Genomic DNA, 20,560 nt, shown 5'->3' with positions numbered 1-20,560 from the left:
GGAAAAGGAAAATGTGAAGAAAGGGTGCGTTTTTGTCACCTTTTCACTTAGAAATACATAGGCAGAGTTTCCTATGTCTGCAGCTGGGTCAAATCTAATTCTGAAGTTTCTCTTCAGAAAGGCAAAATTATTTCCACATAATGTACTTCCAGTTAAATATTAATTCAATTTTTCTTAATACAGAAAAATTACTGTAATGATAGAGCACAGAAAGTATTGTTTAATTCTGAGATAATATGTAAATCCAATTAGGCGAGGCAGTCAGAGAGAGGCAGCAGTCCCTCTTGGAAGGGTTTATACTCTAAATGGACAGGACAAGCACAGTAATTTTAAAGTAATACAAGTAATACAATACACAGATAAAGTAATACAACATACAGACACATCCATTGCCTGCCCACTACATGAGGAAGAAGCCTCAGTATGAAATTGTCCACACCAATATTTACTTTTGCGTGTCATTTTTTCTGACACCTGTACTACCAAAACTCACTCTGCAAATTGTTTCCCTCATTAATTGAAACCCCTCCTCCTTATAAAAATTAACAAATAATTCTGGGTGGTCTATTTTATTTTCTCATCTTTAACTCCCTTTTTCCATAGATATCCATGAGTTTAATTCCATAAAGAGCAATTTGCCATTGGAAAAACCCCAAAGATGCCTCTGTGTGTCCAGAAACTGTGTGTGAAAGTGGTTTTAGCCCCAGTAGCCTTGCACTATGTGTGAAAGTGATTTTAGCCCCAATAGGGTTGTACTGTGTGTGAAAGTGATTTTAGCCCCAGTAAGCTCGCTCTGTTGTGAAGTGATTTTAGCCCTGGTAGGCTCACACTGTGTATGAAGGTGATTTTAGCCCTGGTAGGCTCGCTCTGTGTGTTTCAGTGACACACTTCTGATCAATGATGTTGGTGCACCAAAACCTCACTAAATGGCTGCTCTTTTCCCTGTAGAAAGCCCAGGCTGAGAATGACCCAGCAGATGCAGAGCCTGGGCCTGCTGCAGAGCAAGAAGCACAGTGTGCCGCCGTCGCCCAGCGCTGCCAAGCGGCTCTACCGGAACCTGTCGGAGAAGCTCAAGGGCAGCCACACGTCCTTCGACGAGGCCTACTTCTACTTCCGCGCGCGCTCCGACCGCCTCAGCCTCCGCAAGGCCTCCGTGGTAATGCCGGCCCTCCCTCACCAGCTCACTGCCTCTCACTCTCCTCAGTCAGCTGGCTTTTAACCTGTGCTGCTCTCATCACCTCACTTTGTTCCCTGATAGTGCTGGGAGCTCTTCCCAGCCGTTCTTCCCATTTACCATCCTTTGTCAAAACAGAGCTCGACCCTCTTGAAGGGTAAAGACAGGCCACCTACTCAAGTGATGGTGCTTTGTTTTAGGAGTAAGGTTGTAACTTGGCACTTGCATGGCAAAACGTGAATTAAATCTATGGATGCAAATGTTTCTCTGACAAGAAAATAATAGAAAGTGTTTTGAGAAAAGTGAAGATGGCTTTAACAGAAGTTCTCATTCTTCCAAACACCCAGCAGAGCAACCTTAGGTATCAACAGACTCCCACTGAACTCCAGAGTCCTTTGGATCCCATTCTATCCATTCTGCTTCTTGTTTTCCCAGTTTTCCCTAGAAATAAACAGCAAGAAAACCATTAGTGAAGGGGTAGAAACATTCCAGGTCAAGTCGCTAGCTCACATATTTTCTAATCATTGAGTTTCTGTGTTGCTGAACTAAGGAGTAAAATCATGCCTCCAGACAAGTGAATAACATTTGTTAGAATTAGTTTTCTTTCAGTTTTGGCTAGTGAGGAGTTTTCTTTCCACTCTCTCTTGCTGTGCAACACTTTCCATTCAGTAAATTGTTGTCTTGCTGCAGACATAGCAATGTCCCAAAATAGCTTTATTCTTGAACCCATGTTTATCAAAACAAGTCTTTGCAGAAACTACTTTACCACTTTTTCCAACTCCAGTAGTACATAGTGGACTTTTTCAGTCAAACTTAGAGCAAATAGCTTGAAAGGGGCACTTCATTTTAATTAAGCTACATAAGATTGCATTTCTAAACATTCTGGCACTGAATCACTTACTGGAACATGGTTATTACTTACTGCAAAGCAATACTGTAGTTCTTTTCAGTATATACATTTGTGCATCACAGTAACACCTAAATAAATTAATCACATAGCACAGCTGTCCAGCTAATGATTAGAGGCTGCAGGACTGAGTCAAGGAAAAAGCAATGTAAAAACTGCTCCTAAACTTCACCCAATCACTTTCAAATGTGATTCAGTTTTTCTTGGAATTTAATGCTTTCGTCCTTTCAGAGCAGAAATTATCTAGTAAAGGTAAATGGTGGCTCTTGTTGGTATTTGTGACAATACCAGCTGGACTAAAATAGAGCACTGGGGTCCAAAGATATTACTCCTTATACCTGTTTGGATTTCTTATCCCTAGGCTGCAGATGCCTAAAAAATGCTGCAAGACTAGAGATTCTTCTACATGGAATGTGATATGCTTTTTGCAGCAAACTTTGTCATTTTCAAATATAGTTCTGCTTTCTGTGTGAAAGCAAATAGTTGGGGGAAAGTTGGTCAGGTGTGTAGAATATTTTCCTGGACTTGGAGAGCTGGGGTGGATGCAGACTTCCAAATGGGGCAGCTCACTAGCATGGGTGAAGGTGTAATAGATACTGTGCTGCCTCTCCAGAATACTTTCTGACTGTCTAGCAGAGTTTGATGTGCTCTGCTATGGGTGAGGGATGCACACAGGAGCAGTTAGAAAGGCCACATCACAGCTGCCATGCATGATTTTACACTCTTTGAAATTACAAGACTTGCCAATGTATTTCAGCCTATTGCTTGTGCCTGAATTGCTCATTTGGAAAACCTGATATTTGCAATTTGGTCTTGTAATTGTTTGGATTGGATGAAGTAGCTTATAATATTCATGCTCTGTTTCTCATTTAAATCAGTGCAGCTATTTCAATCAGATTTCTAATGAAATGAAGAGATAGACATTTGCTTTTATTTTTTCCCTTTTGGTGAAACATTCTCGCCAACAGGTCAGTTGGCAAGAGTGTTTATGACAAATTTAACTTAAACACGTGCTTAGATTCTGCTCAGCAGCTTACTTAGGGCCAAAATTTCATAAATACTTCAGGTATTTCATTTGGCAAGCAAAAGTCCAAAGATGCATTTTTAAAGGCACACTGGCAGGTCCAAATAGTGATAACTGAATCAAAAAGCTCCAGTTTAAATCAGTTTTTAAACCAATTCTACAGCAATCCAACAGGTAGTTAGAATCTGTTAAGGTGTGTGTGTGTGGGTGTGTGTGTGTGTATTTTAAAAGCACCAAATGCTTTTGTCAGCCATAATTTGGCTTAATTTCAGCTATAATAGTGAAGTTATCCATCTCTCTTTTATTACCATGTAATAGTGAATTTTTGCTTTATATAATGGAAGAAACTTCTGAGATGTAGTACAAGTTTCTCACAAAATTGGAATTAAAGCCAAATAATGATACTGAGCACTCAGAGTAGCACTCTACAAATGCTAACTCATTTAACTATTGCGCACATATGTAAAGCCAATTAAAAGATAATTACTTATTCTGATTTTTAAAAAGAAGGAAAGCCATGTGTGTACTCAGTGCCACTGATACCCTAAGTTTTAGCTTTTATATTTTTCAGATTCTCTGCTGCCTGGTATGTAACTCTGAAACTTCATGTTAGGTGTTAGTAAGTTCTCTTCACAGGGTGATTAAACGAAATAATCCCTTTCCAGCTGGAGAACCAAGGATAACTGGTACCCAAAAAGAAGAAACAAGGTTGAAGGGAAGGGGGCAAGCCAGGGGGTTGAGACTTCATAGCCTGGGGCTGTGGTTGGACAATTAACCCCAATGTGTGGATGAACCAAAACTTACAATAGTGTGAAAACCTGTGAATGGGATATATCTTGGATCCATCCTGACCGAAGCCCTGGCCAGGCTCTTGCACTGCCCGAGGTGTATCCTTTTAAGGCATTTCAATAAATACCCATTTTATTCCTTCAACTGTCTCTGTTGCAGATCAGCCTCTCTAGGCATCACCACAGAAGGGAAAATATGAAATAACTACCTTTTTGTCCTGAGTGAGCACCACAGCCTTTCTCTCTGTAATATCAGCAGCCTAACTTTTTTGTTCTGCTCCCAGACTGTTTCCAAAAATGAACTTAACTAAAAGAAATGCAGACCAATGCAGTCATTAAGTTTTCTTCAACCAATTCCCTTTGTAATATGCTATTGATTAATTCACTGCTAAATAAGTAGTTTTTCATGGCTGTGATCAGTTACAAGAGTAATATGCTTATGCTTGTTTTCTGATTGGATAAAAATGCAGATGATTCTGAAGAATAATTATCCTGTATTCCCACAAACAACACTGTAGAGAAATCCAATAACAGTAGAAAAATATTTTGAAATGGACATTAACAGTGATGAAGCTAATACTGTTTAGAATGCTGATATAGAAGAACTGGTGAATGTATTTCTAGTAGAAGGTCCCCCTGCCTGTGGCAGGTTGTTGGCACAAATTGATCTTTAAGGTCCCTCCCAGCCCAAACCATTCTGTGATTTTCTGATTTTACATTTCTAGTAATTTCCATGAAAAAAAAATCTCTCAGTTCACTATTCTGCATCATAATAATGAAGTCTCATAGAGTGAAGAGCACAACTTTCTTTCTCCTTTGCACTTCAAACATCAGTGCTCTCTGCATGTTAATTTTGAGTACACAATAAAGTAACATACAGCAGTTAAATTAATATCACTGTTGAGTGGAGCTGAAGACATATAGAAGTATCAGAATCATACCAATAATTAAAATATTTTGCAATTATAATTACTTAAAATTATTTTCATTTCTAGAAAGAGCACTTCATACCTTCAGGGTACAGGCAAAACACCAGAATAAGCATGAGGTCTCTGATATCAAGATTATAAAGGTGTTGCATAAGCAAGACAGCAGATCTGTGGATCTTCTAGAATGATAAGAAGTATTCCTGCATTGCAGGAAAAAATTTTTGACATTTTTAAAGTTTTCTCCTATACTAAGAGAAATATGTGCTGCCTTCTTTTCTAGAATTTTCTGGACATGTGCTCTGCATAATGACGGTGTATGTCCTTACAAACAGTTTTCATCTTGAATAGAGGGGTTAAAAAAGAATGACAAATAAGAGCTGCTTGCCATTCAACTGTCCCTTTTTCTGAGATTTTTATCTTATACCAGCCCTGGAGTGTGCCCTAAGTATTTGATTATAAAATTAAAACTGAATCTTATCATCTGGAGAAGAGTCTAAACCCAAGAATATGACAGAGCCCCATGATTAGCACTGATGTTTAAGTCATATCTTTTATTCTGCATGGAAACCTACAGAAAAAATATTTCTCCAGCATGAGCTGTTCTGTACTTCAGTATCTACAAGGAAGATTCCCAAGTCATCACTACTGTCCCAGATTTGCTTTTTTGCTGCATAGCTCATCTCACCCTTAAATTGTCATCTTAACATCTCATTTCTTTACTCTGGCAGTTTGGGGTACAGGGCACCTGCTGTACATTTGTCCTTCCATTCTGCTGATTCCCAATATTTAGCACAGATGGGGTCCATACTAAAACTTCTAGGTAACATCACCTTTGCAGTTTCTTAGCGTGGTGGCAATATTTCACATGCAAAGAGTAGACCAGAAGATCCCTGCCTTCTGAAAATTTCAGAAGACAGTTTTAACTTCAAGCACACTGAAAACAACCCTCTATAGAACTGATCAAATTACAAGGTGGAGCTGGGGACTGCAGTTTCCAGAACTGTTTGGAAACCTTTAGTCCATGTATTTTACAAGTAGAAAAAAGATGTTCCAGCAGGTTAATGTTGTTTCACTGAGAGCAAACTTGGACACAAATAAAACTGGTGATAAATTCATATTTAAAAAAGAAAATTAAGTTTTAGTTTGGTTGAAGTGTTAACTTCTAATCACAGTAGAAGATGGTTTCAGTTCAGTATTTATTTCATAGAATAAAGAGTGCATTCTGTGATGAGAATTTTCTCAGTGCTCCCTCCCTGTGGTTTTGGGACACAGGGAGCTGGTTTACACTGTGTATCTGAATCTGTGCTCTGAGCCCTCCTTGCCTTGCTGGGCCTCTTTCTCCTGCTAATTCATTCCAAAGAGGGAAAAACCCTCTCAGGTAATTATGGCAATGGGACACTGGGAGAGAATTTAGAGAATCTTGGCAAACAACTTGTCATTACTGCAGGCTCCAGAAGGATGTTCTCATAAAAGAAACCTGCAGGCCCTGCTACTCTCCTGCACCTGCTTCTCCCCAGCTCAATTAGGAAACAACAGGGGCCTTTGTATTGTGCCATTCTTTTATCTCCTTGACATTGGTAAGGAAAAGGTTCAGTGGTTCTCCCTGCCTGAGGGTTGGTGCCATGGAGGTTCTCAGGTTTGGCTGCTTGTGCTCTCTGCTGCCCAGACATGACCAATGGACAGTCCATTTTTTCAGCCCAATTTCTACTCCTGTTTTTAAGGCCTACAAATTTTAAAGTCTCTTCTAATCGCAACTTAAATGCAATAATACAGGCACCTAGAAATGACTGAGGTTGCAGAATGAACACATTGAGTCCCACTGGAACTAGGAAGGTTTTTCTGCAGAGCTGCTTGTTTGATTTGGATTTTCATCCTCTGTAGTTTTCTTCTTGAAATTTTGAGTTTGAAAAACTTATTAATCCAAGGCTCTGCCAAAATTGTACTGTATCATCCAGTTTCACAGTGCAAACATAATGTTGCTCATACAGTTTGATTACAGGACAGATGTCCAAATAAAAATGTGCTTATTTCATATGGGTTTGAATCTCACTTGAATTTTCCCACAGACCTGAAGTAATTTCAAGCACTCCAGGGGTAGAGCAAGCTCAATTCTGCTGCAAACATTTGCCACCCTTCAAGCTGAGCCTAAGTTAGGGCTGGAGGAGCAATATTTTATTTTGAGGAGCTATCTCACAAAACACATATTTTCTCTATTTTTAAAGCACTAACATATGAAAAGTTTTACTGAATTTCTATCTTTATTGACACAGAATTTTCAGTGCAATGAAGCAATGTTTGAGGCTGTAGAGCAGCAGGACCTGGATGCTGTTCAGATTCTTCTTTATCAATTCACCCTGGAAGAACTGGACCTTAACACCCCAAACAGCGAGGGACTCACTCCTTTGGACATTGCCATTTTGACAAACAACGTCCCCATTGCCAGGACCCTTCTGCACGTTGGGGCAAAGGAAAGCCCACACTGTAAGTAAAGAACACAAACTGACTTAGATAGTTCTTGTATGAGATCAATGTTGCTGTTGTTAATGAAAATCAATTACACAACACACAAAAATTGCCTGGTTTTATCACAAGGGTGATTATAACAAGAGTGCTGGAGGATATTTGCAGCAATAACTGCTTGTTGAATATTTGCTCAGCAGATCTTTTTTGTTCTCTCAGGTACACCAACTAATGAATCAGGTTGAGCTTCTAATGTGATTAACACTAGGGCAGCTGGGTTAATAGCAATTTTGAGAAAAAAATCTTTACAAATATGGCAACAGGAACTCAGTGATTCAAAGATTAGGGTCTGAAATGTAGTTTGTCATCAGAAATGAAAGGATGATGGGTTGTCTAGACTTTGCTTTATTTTGATTAGCCTTTTGATTTTGGCTATGCTGCCTTCAGGAAGCCAATAGTATTGAAATCTATCACTTCCATTCCCCACAGATCCCTCACTACTTGTCTTCAAGTGGCCTAAAATCCCACTTAAACGAGAATTTCAAAGTTCTACAGAACCAGAGAAAACCTAAACACAAAACAGACCTTTTCACTTTACTGGAATACCAATATTGCTTATAACTACATATTGTAGTTATAAAACTTCTTTGTATTCCTTCATGGGCCTTTTTATGCCCAGTTTGTGGGTTGGAGGGTGACTTACCAACCCAATTAATCAACCATATACCATGACACAAACTCTAACGCCTTACGTGCGTCTAAAAATACCCTGATGTAAGAGAATTTGTTTGAAACTGTCAATGCCTATATTTAGCAAGGCTATAATGAGACTGTGTTTGAGGGGTTCGGCCACTGCAGACTCTGCCATTAATTTGAAGTTAGTTAAATTAACAACATTTAGTGCTGGCATGTCAATCTCAGTGCTCCAGGAAATTGCACCTTGAGGCTACTAACATTGCCAGTTTTTTTTCACTGGAGAGTGTGTGTGCATGTGCATGTTGAGTTTTTTTGCCAGACCCTCAGTGTTGGTACACCTTTATTGCTTTTCTATATCCACAGCACTTATATTATCATTTATTCTGGCCTCCTTTAACCTTCCCTGGAGATTTTTGCATAGTGTAGCTGCTCAGTGAAAAGAGTTTTTTAGTTTTATATTTATTTGTTTATTTTTCTGTCATGGTTCATGACTGAGGCTTTAAAAAAAAGTGTGACAGCATTTAGAGTACATGATTGACTGCTGAAGAAACATTCATTAACCATGACAAATCTAGAGGAAAACACAGTCTTGAGTGTTCTAAACAGCAGTAAAAAAGACTAAACTAATTTTTCATTGACCTCATCTGTAAATAAATGCAGTCTGATGGCGAGCAGGGGCAATCATAAATTAGTATTCATTTCCTGTAATTAATGCAAACATGCCTATGAACACAGAGAATATGAATATATAACCACCTCATTTCCATTTCAAAATATACCCACCAAATTTCCACTTCACTTATCTTGATTTTTAGTTTTTCTGATTGAAATAATGGATGAAACATTCTCAGTAAAAGCAAACAATCATTTTGTTTGGGTTTCTTACCTGAAGGGTTTGCAGTGGCTGTTTGAGAGTGAAGTGCAAAAAGTTATTTTCAGCCCTCAAAACAAAAGTTCACAGCATCTTTGTGCTTGCCTTCCCTCTTGTGGAACTGATGGCAGTCACTCTCTATTTTCTCCAGACTTTCTGCTCTGCTTTCCATACTCAGCCAACCCTGTTCAAATTAAATCCTGTTTGTATCATCTCAGGGCTGCAGGAACATGATCCAGCACCCAGAAGGAACATTTTCCTTTCTCTATGGTGGACAATTGAGTAAGACTTCCACAGGCTGAATGGGAGGGTAAAATTTTGGCTCATGCAGTTTTGGGACTGGACACAGCAACTCTGAATGTGATTAGAAGGGTACAAGACAGATGCACAGAGCTGATAGAAGGCAAAATAGAGGAATTCCTCATTCCAAGTGCACACAAAAAGCTTCCCTCACAGATAACCTCTGCTCTTCCACTGTATATATTAGCTGTAGTCATCCAGCTGAAATCTCATTATAGCCTCTAACCTAACTCTGTAGAAAAGAGGATCTGGAGGACAGATAGCTTCCATCTGTATCACCTGGATTTCTGCCTGGAACAGCAGCAGATAAAGCAATAGAAAGTAAAACTATGATCTTCATCTCCACATGGAATTCAGATTGTATAAATTTCAACAGGAACCCAACATCTTTTAAAAACAAAGTAACTAAGATCAGAGAGTACAGCATTTAAAATATTAATTTAGCTGGGGAGAAGACAAAGTGTTATCTTTTCAGTTACTATTATTCATCATATATTCATGGTTTGGCTTGTTCATGTGAACCCAAATAAAAATAAGATTAAAATTCCCACTGGCTGATTGGACACGTTTCCAAGACTCGATAAATGTGGATCTGAACCTTGATTAAACAGATAGAGCCAGATCCTTAGTGAGAACTTGAACCAGTGCCAATTCTCAACCACCTGAAGCTCTGGCACATAAAATCTCCTTCCTCAGTCCTGTTGTGCTATCAGATGTGTTGCATGTTTATTGTAGGCATGGATCCAGGAAACCCTATCACCTCTGGCCTCCCAGTAAACAAGAGTTCTGAGGATACCAGCAGGTTCCAGGGAGCCTGACCATATGTCCCTGATGTCCATATGAAGAATGATCAAACTTAAGAAGGATGGCTTCAAGCCAGCTTCTGAAAGCAAAGTCTTAGAGACAAACATTCTTCAAAAACAACCCTTTGGATGTCAGAGGTGTTGAGTAATTCTTTGCTCTCATGTGGCTGTAAAGATCCCAGGGCACTTTTCACATCAGTAGGGTTATTCTTAGACTCTGCTAACTCTGGCTGTCATACTGTTATGAGAGACAGAGGCAAAAGTTAAAATGAAGGGTTCAGGCTGCATAAAACACCTTTTTCACTGTAAGGACAGTGAAGCAGTGGAACAATCTTCATCCATCCTGGAAAGTTTTCAAGACCAGACTGGATAATGCCTTCAGCAACTTGATCTGACCTCTTGGCTGAGCCTCTTTTGAAGAGGATTGGTCTAAAGAAGGTCCTTTCCCATCTAATTTGTCTGATAACGTGTTTTCAGCATGGCCGAAATTTTGCCAAGCACTTCCTACTTCCCTTTTTTCCTGGCAGTTGTGAGCGTGGAGAGCAGGTCTGTGCACCTGAGCACGCTGGTGCAGGAGGCCCAGCAGAGAGTGGTGGAGTTATCTGCACAAGCAGGGAGTGAAGGGCTGGGCACGGAGAGCGCCGAGAGGGAGAGGCAGCTGAAGGGCTGGGAGTGGAGGGCCAGGCTCTACCAGCGCATGAAGGACGGCTACGAGCACGCCCGTGAGTATGCTGCCCTTTGCTCAGCCTGCAAGTGAAACTCTAGGTCATTTCAGTCAGCAGGTGGTATAAAAGATGATCTCTATTTGAAGGCATTCAGGGGCAGTTAAGGAAAGATGTCCACAAAATCCACTCCTACAGGGATGAGTACATTTTTATAGGTTTTAGGAAAATAACATAATGGATGAAAACCACATTTTACAAGGAAAAAGGGTTATGCAATTCCCCCCCTCCACATCAAGTCCCTTCTCTGGAGCCCCCTCCTTGGCATTAGCTGTGCTCTGGCCATGAAATGGATCTCAGTTGTTCTCAACCTTGGTTCACAGGAAGAACCAAGACAGCTTTGGAGCCCTGCATCTCCCAGGGCCTGGAGCTCTAGAATTTTTGTACTTCTGCTTAAAGAAAGGCTATGGAAAAGTACTGGGAAAACTGGCTACTAATACAGTAAGCTACAGAGCTCCAAATATATCTGTGGAGAATACAGAGAACATATAAAAGGAAAATAGGCAAAAACCAAATGGCATCACGTACAGGGAAACAGCAAAATTCCAGGAAGGGATCTGCAGCTGAGAACCCTCCCCAAAGATGCTGATCCTCACAGCACTGCTGTGGAGCAGGAGCAGGTTGGGATGGGGAAACTGAGGCACAAAGGTGAAATGGCCTTTTCAAGAGGGAGAAGGAAACGGGTGTTAGAACAATAAAGAACAAATATCTGAGAGCAGCAAGCACGTGGCTCCTTAGGCTGCATAAAATTAATAAGACATCCAACATCTTAACTCTTCATTTGGGATGCAATGATTCTGCCCTGCTTATCTCTCTTCAGATTTACTCCTGGATCTCATTTACCATGTTCAGAATTTAAAACAGGATGCTATAAAACATACAAATAAGCAAAAAGAGGGATGAGGACATTGGCCTTTTCTCTGTTGTAATTTGATTATTTTTCAAAAGAACTCACTGTTTTGGAATGAGATTGTTCTAAATATTTGATCAAGGAATGGCATTTCATTTTGCACATAAGTATTGTAAAAATTTAACCTCTATTTTGGTAAGCACTAATCTTAATCTATTGGTATCTATTTCATCACCACAGCCACAAATTGAGTCACTTTAAACAGTTGTACAAGTGAGTCTACCCAAATCAAATCAGAATTTGGGCCCAAATGAAGGAGTAAACAGGCCTGAATTGTTTCTAGACACATGGATCTTTTAGCTGTATCCTATATGATGAAATACAATCGCTGCCATTAGCATTTTTTCAACCATCTTTATATAAATGTACTCAGAAACAATTTTCTCAAATTCATTGTACGCTAAGGTTATTTCTTCAAGACAGATGTAGTGCTACTTCTCTTAGATACTAAATACAGAAAATACAGAAGTAGTGAAAGTTAATATACTGGTCTTTTAAATCAGTCCCAACAGTGAGTCATGATATTTTGTGTTTGATTTCTGAATTGAATCTGATTGATATTCTGCAAATTAAGCTTTTTTTTTTTCCTTTTCTTTTTTTAAACAAAAATGTTAGGCCTCAGTTGACAACTGTACTTTGGAACTATTACACCAAAACAATTGTGGAATTTGCAACTTTTGAATCCCAATAACATAAAAATGTTTTTAGGTTTTTGATAAATTTGAGTTTGTTAGTGAAAGCATCAAGGTTTCATTAGCTCTTTGTGGTTTTGTTCTTTCTCTCTCCTCCTATCCACCCCAAGAGATTTATAGGGGCTTTTCATTGACATAATTAGCATGGATCTGTTTTATTGGGTTACATATATGCAGGAAGATATTTTTAACCAAAAAGGAGCCAAAAACCATGACAGAAACAAATGGTGTCTGCAGGATATTTTTAGCAGGGGCACTAATTAAAATGCTCAAAAGGCAGCAAACACAAACACCTACAACCCAAAACTCCCAATTGCAGGATGATTTTCAGTGGGTTCTTTGAAGGCTCAGGAACATTGTTTGAATAGGATTTGTTGTGCTGAAGAGCTGATGTTTTCTCTTCTCTCCCAGGAGCCCCCGAGGCGCCAACCAACGTCTGTCTCATGGTAACGAGCAGTACATCACTCACTGTCACCTTCCAAGAACCCCTCAGTGTCAACTCAGCTGTGGTGACCAAGTATAAAGGTACAGGAGTTAGGCATCTTTCATTCCCCTTAACAATGCACAAAAATTTCAGGACTAAGTGGCAAAGGTATCTATCTACAAGAGATCATATTATGATGCAAGTAGTGTTTAAATGTGATTATCTTCCCAGTAAACAGACATAGGAGTGGAATTTTCTTGAAAGATTACTCAAGGACAAAATTTTTATGAAAAGAAAAAAAAAAGAAAAAGAAAAAGAAATTAACCAAAAGCTTTCTCCATGAGTGCTTTGAAGAAGTTTGTTTGACTCACTGTGGTTAAGACATCAGCTCAATGACTGGGTTGAGATGAGCAGTTACAAAACACAAACTAACTTTTGGTGCCTGTGGGCTCCTGAAACCGTGTGTATCCTTGTAAAATCCTAGCCCACACCACCATTCCTTAAAGGAATGCCTCTGGAAGCTGAAACTTCTGGCACAGGCATCATACAGCCCAATTAATTAGCTATTCCAGGGCTGCCACATCATTCTTGGAAGAGTGATACATTTGGGGTGGCACCAGTTAGTTGAAAAGTGGAATGAATAAGAAAATGCTTCCATCTGAATAGCTCTGTTGAATAGAGATGGTTTTAAAACAGAATTTCTGTTCCACAGGAAATTCCAACACTAAGAAAAAAAGCAAGTTTTATTGAAGATTAGAACAAAAATGACAATTTTAAAAATTTCCTGTTTAAAGGAGCTTTCAGGTTTTCTACAATCTTTGTAACAGTAAGTTCTTCAGTGTTAAGCACAGCAATCCACAGCCTCCAGCTTCCAGTGGGAGCATGAATCCTCCCTCAGGTCAAGGACTGGGGGTCTGAAGCCTCCTTGACCCTGCCCAGGGGAGTCTTGCAGTGGGAACCTGAAAGTCCTCTTAGTTATTTCCCCCATTTTCTCCCTTCATGCTTCCTGCTGTGCTTGTTTCTTTGTCCTAATCATTGGAAACTCCTTTCAGAGGTGCCTAAACCTAAAATTTCCATACTCCCAGCCAGAACCATCCTGGCTGCGTGGTGGGGAGAGTTTCATGTTTCCATGGGTGGGTGTCCCAGGGATGGTTTCAACAGGAGAGGTTCAGAAAGATCCCATCCCTTGAGGGTCCAGCAGCTCCTGGAGCCCTTCCAAAGGTGGGACATGCATGCACAGGCCCCACTGGCAGCAGCACAAGCTCCCAAAGTACTACAGGAGCTTATTTTGGAAAAGGCACATTCTCTCTCTCTTTCCTCCTCTGCTTCTGGTCACAGACTCCACTCATCACGGGCCGTGCCCAGCAAAATAATTTTTTACATTCTATGAAAATAAAGCAAAACCCAACCTCCCAGAACCACTGAGGCCATCAGTGATAATGCCCTGATAGCCTCAGTAGAAGGCAAATTGCTATATTACACCTAGTCAGCTGTGCAGTGCTGCAGGAAGTGTGATTTTAAAAAACATCAAAGCTCTTCAGAAGCCTAAATCAAATTTTTGGCAATGGCTTGTGTTGCCAGGAAACTAAATTTCATTTAAGAGCTTCCCACTGCCTGATTTACTTACGAAAACAATACTTGGGCTCCTAAAACACCAAAGTTCTCTAGAAAATATCAGACTGTTCTTTGCAATAGTTGTATTTTAAATAACCCTGAAACATTGTCCACCCTCTAATTATAATAATTCTTGGTATTTTCACAGGAAACCAAATTCCCAAACAGAGCTAATTTTTAAAAATAATTTTGTGATGGTTGCAGTACTTTTCTCTTGGGTAGTCATTTGGGTTGAGCCTGGTTTGTACCATGTCAGTGGTGTCCTGTTTTTGATAAACACAGCATTCAGAGAAATTTAATCCAACCTGACCTAACTTTCTGATCAGACCAGGTAGCACTGCCCTGTATTTTGAATTACCCTCACTTGTGATCAATTTGTGCTTTATCAAGTTGACAGTTAGTCTTGCCAGAATATTCTTTTTAAATCCTTTGTCCCAGGAGACATGCATATTTATGGTTAGATAAAAAGAAAGATCATTAATAGCTCCTTTTGGTGACTTTCAGGAATTAATTAAGCACTGGTTGTAGAATTGTTTATTACATTATTGAGTGAGATTCTTTGTGCTACTTTGAGGGGTCATAAAACGAACCTTTCAAATGATCACTTGCAAGAATGATTAGAACCAGCTAGCAATTACTAACCCTGAAAGGAGAGCTTGATAACAAAATGTGAGGATCTTTTTAGTCAGATATATAAACCTCCTGTCCAGAAAATCACTGAAGCATTTTGCTAATTCAGGAGCAACAACAACAACAACAAAAACAAACAAACAAACAAAAAAAAACCAAACAAAAAAAAAAAGCACACACACAAAAAAAAGGCTATTAAGGTGGGTTTTTACCAATACTTTACCATTTCTTTTTCTAAGCAAATTAAAATTCAGGAGCATTTGCAACAGTGTTTAGGGAATACCTGCTCATTAACAGAAACTAATAATGTTCTTTTTTTCTGGATCTGAACTATAGGGAATAGAAACTGACATCAATTCTGTTTGGTTTAGTTTAGTTCCCTAAAAACAGTGAAAAAATGCCAATTCCATTTTTCCTGTGTCATCTTTTTTTTTTCCTTTTTTTCCTTTTTTTTTTTTTTTTTCATTAAATATACTTTTTCCAAAGCTTTATTTGCCCAAATGTCTTTTAGAAACTGGACTTGGAACATTATCTAACTCTCTGCTGTTTTCCTGTGTGTGATCTTTTCCCTTGTTGGCTATATAACTTACAAATAATCATACAGGAGAATAATACTTTGCACTCACTCTCTAACCACTAAAACCATCTCACTTCATTAGGAGATTTAATTTTAACCACACACGGTGAATGGGTATTGACTTTGGTGTCCCAGCTGGATGGCAGCTCAGTGGCTGCATTCTGTTCAGCCATTGCTTTAAGGAGCCAGAGTATTCTTTACTTCCTCTCCTGGATTGTTGTTTAATGTTGCAGGCACCATCCTAATGGCTCCCTTCAGTTTCCCTCTGGAGAAGGCTGCAGCGTGGTGGTGGCTGACATGAAATGATTCCTGAGTATATTGTAACTTAGTAAAGTGTTTTGAGGCTGGAAGCAGACAGGCATGACATAAATCAATAATAAAAGTAATAATCTGCTCCATGCTAGAGAAAGACTCAAAGCCAGAGACACCTCACCCCAGCCAGTTTTAGGAAGGATGTGAAGCATCACTGTAATATTGAGAAAAAAAACCCCTGCCCTTGGTTAATTGTGCCCTAGAGCCAAACCTCACATCCCACCATGGAAGTACTTAGGACCTGCTTTAGTTCTACATCTTTGAAAACACAATCCAAACGTTCCACATTGACATACAAAACAATTTGCCACAGCTTGAAGCCAGGGAGAGATTTTTGTTTACACACCATACTGGTCCTGAAGGATGTTTTGTTATCCCAGAGCTGCACCACTGCAGCCAACCCAGTGAAAAATACCCACAGCAGCAGAGTCCAGACAGACAGCATTCAGCTCCCAGGAACATCCCACCAGAGATGAGCAGCAAGTGCTTGCTGGGCTCTTCAGAACTGTTATCTTTCACTAATCAGCCTTTCTAGGGCTCACATGTTCCACACAACACATACACATAAAGAAAGCAGGTTTTTTTCAAAGTAATGTTAAGTAATTTTGCTGCACTTATTTTTCTGTGGGTTTTAAACCTGATTATCATTTTGCTTTTACAGTGAATAAGTACAGAGAAACCTCCTCTTACTGTATGATTTTTTTCATCCATTTCCCATCAGAAGTAGTCAAAATAATGCTGTGATCCCAAAGTATAGGATAAGGAAGAAAAATGGACATAGTGCTGATCACTACCTACCGGAAAGGCTCACCATGCAATGAAAAATCTCTGTTTATATTTTATTTACAATTTTTAAACAAACATCTATATTCTCTTTTGAAGAAAAAAAATGAAACAGCTTGTATAACCTAAGTTGAGCTAATTTATTTTAGAGCCTGGAACTATTTATGTTTGAAGAGAGAGGAAGAAAGACATGTTTGACGTAGCAAACAAAGCTAATCTTCTCTGTTTGGTTGTAGCTGTGGATGCCAAGTTATTTTCCAGATAGTGATGCTGAGCTGTCTAAGCCACTTTAGCCCTTGTTACCTTTGTGTTTAGTTTGGTATTTTAGCAGAGTATTTCATGTTTGTCAGATCTTCCCAGCTGCCTTCCAGGATTTCTTTTGGAAGGAGAGAAGATTTTTATTTTCAGTCAGCATAGCTCTTTAAAACACAAAACCAAACAAAACAGGTTAGCTTAGATCAGGAAAGGAGTTATGCTTTACTTAAATTTTAAGAAAAGATCCTTCCCTGCCTCCTTTCTTCCAAAGCACTTGGTGGCCCATTTCAGAGGTTTTTTTGAATGCTGTCAATCAGCTGCATGAAATGGGTCAGTTCCAGTCCAGAGCAGACCTGTACAATTTGCTGTTGTCATTGGGAGTCTCAGCTAAAGGATGGGTGGAGCTGAATTTGGGATTCTCAGCTGGCTTTTCTCCAGGTCGCTGGAAAATTTACATTGAAGATTTCAGTGTGAAAAGCCTCCAAGACTTTACAGGAGACATCAATATATTTTGTGTGATTCTGCATGTTATATTCTTGGGGGTAATTCCTTCACAACCATATAATCTCACCATTTTGTGTGGGCTTCTGCTTGTCCCCATAAGCACATACAAAAAGCAGATACCACATTTTTTAATTATGTATTTGATATGTTTATCAGAAATTGGCCTTCCGTGTTTGATGAAGTCTGGATTTGTTCCATAGCAGGCTCCCTGCAGTGATCCTCAAAGACCTGATTATACAGATATATTGCTGTATCTCCATATATCTATATCCATAGCTATATATATATATATATATCTTTCTCCACTTTGGTGGCAGCTATCTTTTCACACAGCAGTGTCAGAGTAGAAAGCAGCAAGCCTGTGCTTTCCTTGATATCTAGAAGAACACTAGTGCTTTAATAATAATACCTCTGTCTCTCTAAAGCAGATGCTGTGTCACTGCTTGATTCTGGTCCAGTCCATAGTGGAATTGAGCAGCATTCTGCACTTGGTCTTGAGACACTTTCCACTTATTATTCAAAGTTTCTTTGTATATTTTGAAACGCGTTCTTTCTTTTCTCAAAACAGTTCCTGCTCCGTAAAAAGAAAAGAGAATACATTTCTTTGTAAGACATTTGAATTTATCCTGCTGAATAGGTGTGGTCTGATATTTTTTACAGTAGTTCATTTATGGCATTTTATTAGGTCTCCCGGGCACTTTATTTGCACGTTACATTTTGGTAGCTAACAGGACTGTGCAATTTGACTTCTATTTTTATGTCTAGCCAGTACAGAAATGTGTAAATTTAAAACAAACCTTTCTATTTCTAGCTCCTGTCAATGTCTGTAGTATGTGCTGGACTTAACATAAAATTTAAGACCTTCTATTATTTAAGTTTGTTAAGTATTTAAAATTACCTTTGAACATGAATCACGTATTAAGTGATGGTGTAATTAACTAATGCAGCTAATCAGAAACCAGTTACTCAGCTGAATCATTCTTTCCTCCTGCTTTGTGTTTTATAAGGATTTTGAACAGCAGCTCAAGATGAATAGCTCTGAGAAAACCCAGACATACAGGCTCTACTTTTGTCTGTCTTGGTTTCTAAGCAAAAAGGCTTGTATCATGATGTTGTTGAATTTTAGACACTGCTTTGCCTTTTATATTTGCTTTGACTTACTAAAATTAGTAAGTTTTGAGGTTTTTTTAATTGTTTGTATGTGGCTGTTACAGTTCCAGTTCATAGGTACTGCATAGAAGAGGTGAATTCCTTGTAGTTAGTGGAAGGACAGGGACTCAAGACCTTCAGCTTCTGTCTTGAAGGAGGTCCATGATTTAGCAGATATTTTGATTAATGGGTTTGGGAATGAAGACTCACTGAAGACTTAACCAGAATGTCTTCAAAGGGTTTATGGCAAAGTTTCCCTGCTCACAGCTTCATCTTAAGTCTTCTGGACCATTGACAAGCATCAAAGGTCTGGGTCTTATTTGCCTTCCCAACCAAAGCCTTATCCTGTTCTAGTAATCAGATCTGACCCCCAGAACTGATGAATATCTGTAAATTTGGAATCAGGCCTTGGTATCTGCTGCAAGCTCCTACCTCATGTATTGAGCATATACTGCATGGTTTCCTGCTCCCATGTATGAGTGCCCAGTTAGTTCAGGCAGGGACACCCCATCTGTTTGTGCAGGAGCACCCAGTTAATTTTCTAACCAACACCCAGCTGGCTCACCCATGATCCCCCTCTTAACCCAGACCTGAGCTCAGTCACTTCACACCTGAGCACCCACTTGGCTCACTCCTGGGCACAGTGATGGGCATGGATGGCAGGTTCCAGCAGCCAGGGGCAGCTGAAGGAGTGAGAGGAGGTCAGGAGAGGCCGTGTGCTGCTCACAGCTGGCCTGGCTGTGTCTCAGAGTGATGGGGAGCCCAGCAGTGGGTGAAAGCTACAGCAGAGAGAAGGGAAGCTGACAGTCAGAAAGGAGGAGGATAAAGGATTAAATTCAGTCTAGGAAAGATGGTGGGAAGGTGTTCACTTAGATGCTTTTCTAATTATATTTATTTCTTCTCACTTCAAACTAATTATTAGAAATTTGTGTCAATTGGCAATAAATTAAATTAAGTAAAAGCTCCCAAATCAAGGCTGTTTTGCCTGCAACACCTGTCTGCATTGCTAGGGGAGATGAAAGCTCTTTAAGTTACTGTAGGGATTAGTTTATAATTAGTTTAAAATCCACATCTATGCAGCAAAGTTCCTCTTTATATCATAGAACTAGAGGACAAGGTGTGGAACCCCATTAAACAAATTAATTGAATTAGGCTCTGAGTATTTCCTTCTTTCCCCACACTCTGCAGTGCTCTGCTTTGCCCCCTACATTGTGATACATTACCTTTCTGTGTGCATTTTGCCAGCTGCTCATTAGTAATTAGATTTTAATGCCATGTTTTGGGAGGAAGCTGAGCCTGCCCCATGTGATCTCTCTTTGGGTGCAGGAGCTTCCCCAGCTCTGGCTGCACACACCCCAGAGACCAACATCCCACTGGGAGGGGAAGCTTGCAGAATCCAAGCCAAGCTTTTCTAGGATGTGAAGCCTCTGCATAAGAATCCCATTTATTCTCCAATCCCCTCTCACAGTTCTAACACATGCTCTATCCCACTTTTCTTTCCATGGCCAGAATGGGATATGTTTGTCATTTCAGGGCTGAGAAACAAATCTTGGCTGTTATTATAATCCATTGTAGCTTTCTAACCACTGGCCCACATTGGAAGGCTGAATGTGCACCCACATGGCATATTTTCTTAGTTATTTATAAAATGTTAGTAAGAGATGTTATTTTCACTAGCAGAGGAAAAAGTTTCCTTCTTGTACTGGAATAGTTGGCCTTATTGCAAACAGATAAAGAATTGCTGGGATTTAGAAAACACTAATCAAATACTTGAGAAAAAAAGATCTTTTTTTTTTTTTTTTTTTTAATATTCCCTTGGTGAGAATTTTATTAAAATTCAGTAAAAATAGTATCTTATAAATCATTTATATAATGCAGATTTGCTTTAAGATGAACTAGTGAAACCATGATTAAGCAAAGATGTGTCTTTGGCACCCAGCCTGCTGTCATAATGGTTCCTGTAAATGTCAAGACATAAAATAGAGTGTTCTGGCCTGGGTCAAAGGAACATCCAGAAACAGGCCACAAGAAAGGTC

General features: G+C 39.4%; 1 protein-coding gene across 1 annotated transcript in view; it reads left to right on the top strand.

Moving 5' to 3' along the window:
• The window catches only part of ANKFN1 (ankyrin repeat and fibronectin type III domain containing 1), a 119,094-nt gene that overhangs the window by 61,805 nt on the left and 36,729 nt on the right, over positions 1 to 20,560 (top strand). The window contains exons 5-8 of the mRNA XM_056505565.1: positions 949 to 1,156; positions 7,093 to 7,303; positions 10,480 to 10,674; positions 12,688 to 12,801. Coding sequence (XP_056361540.1) covers positions 965 to 1,156; positions 7,093 to 7,303; positions 10,480 to 10,674; positions 12,688 to 12,801 — 712 coding nt within the window. The 5' untranslated portion in view covers positions 949 to 964. The remainder of the gene's footprint in view (positions 1 to 948; positions 1,157 to 7,092; positions 7,304 to 10,479; positions 10,675 to 12,687; positions 12,802 to 20,560) is intronic.

The sequence above is a fragment of the Oenanthe melanoleuca genome, chromosome 18 (genome assembly GCF_029582105.1).
Source record: "Oenanthe melanoleuca isolate GR-GAL-2019-014 chromosome 18, OMel1.0, whole genome shotgun sequence".
Lineage (NCBI taxonomy): Eukaryota > Metazoa > Chordata > Aves > Passeriformes > Muscicapidae > Oenanthe > Oenanthe melanoleuca.
Note: the sequence above shows the minus strand (reverse complement) of the source record. Positions and strands in the feature narration are given on the sequence as shown.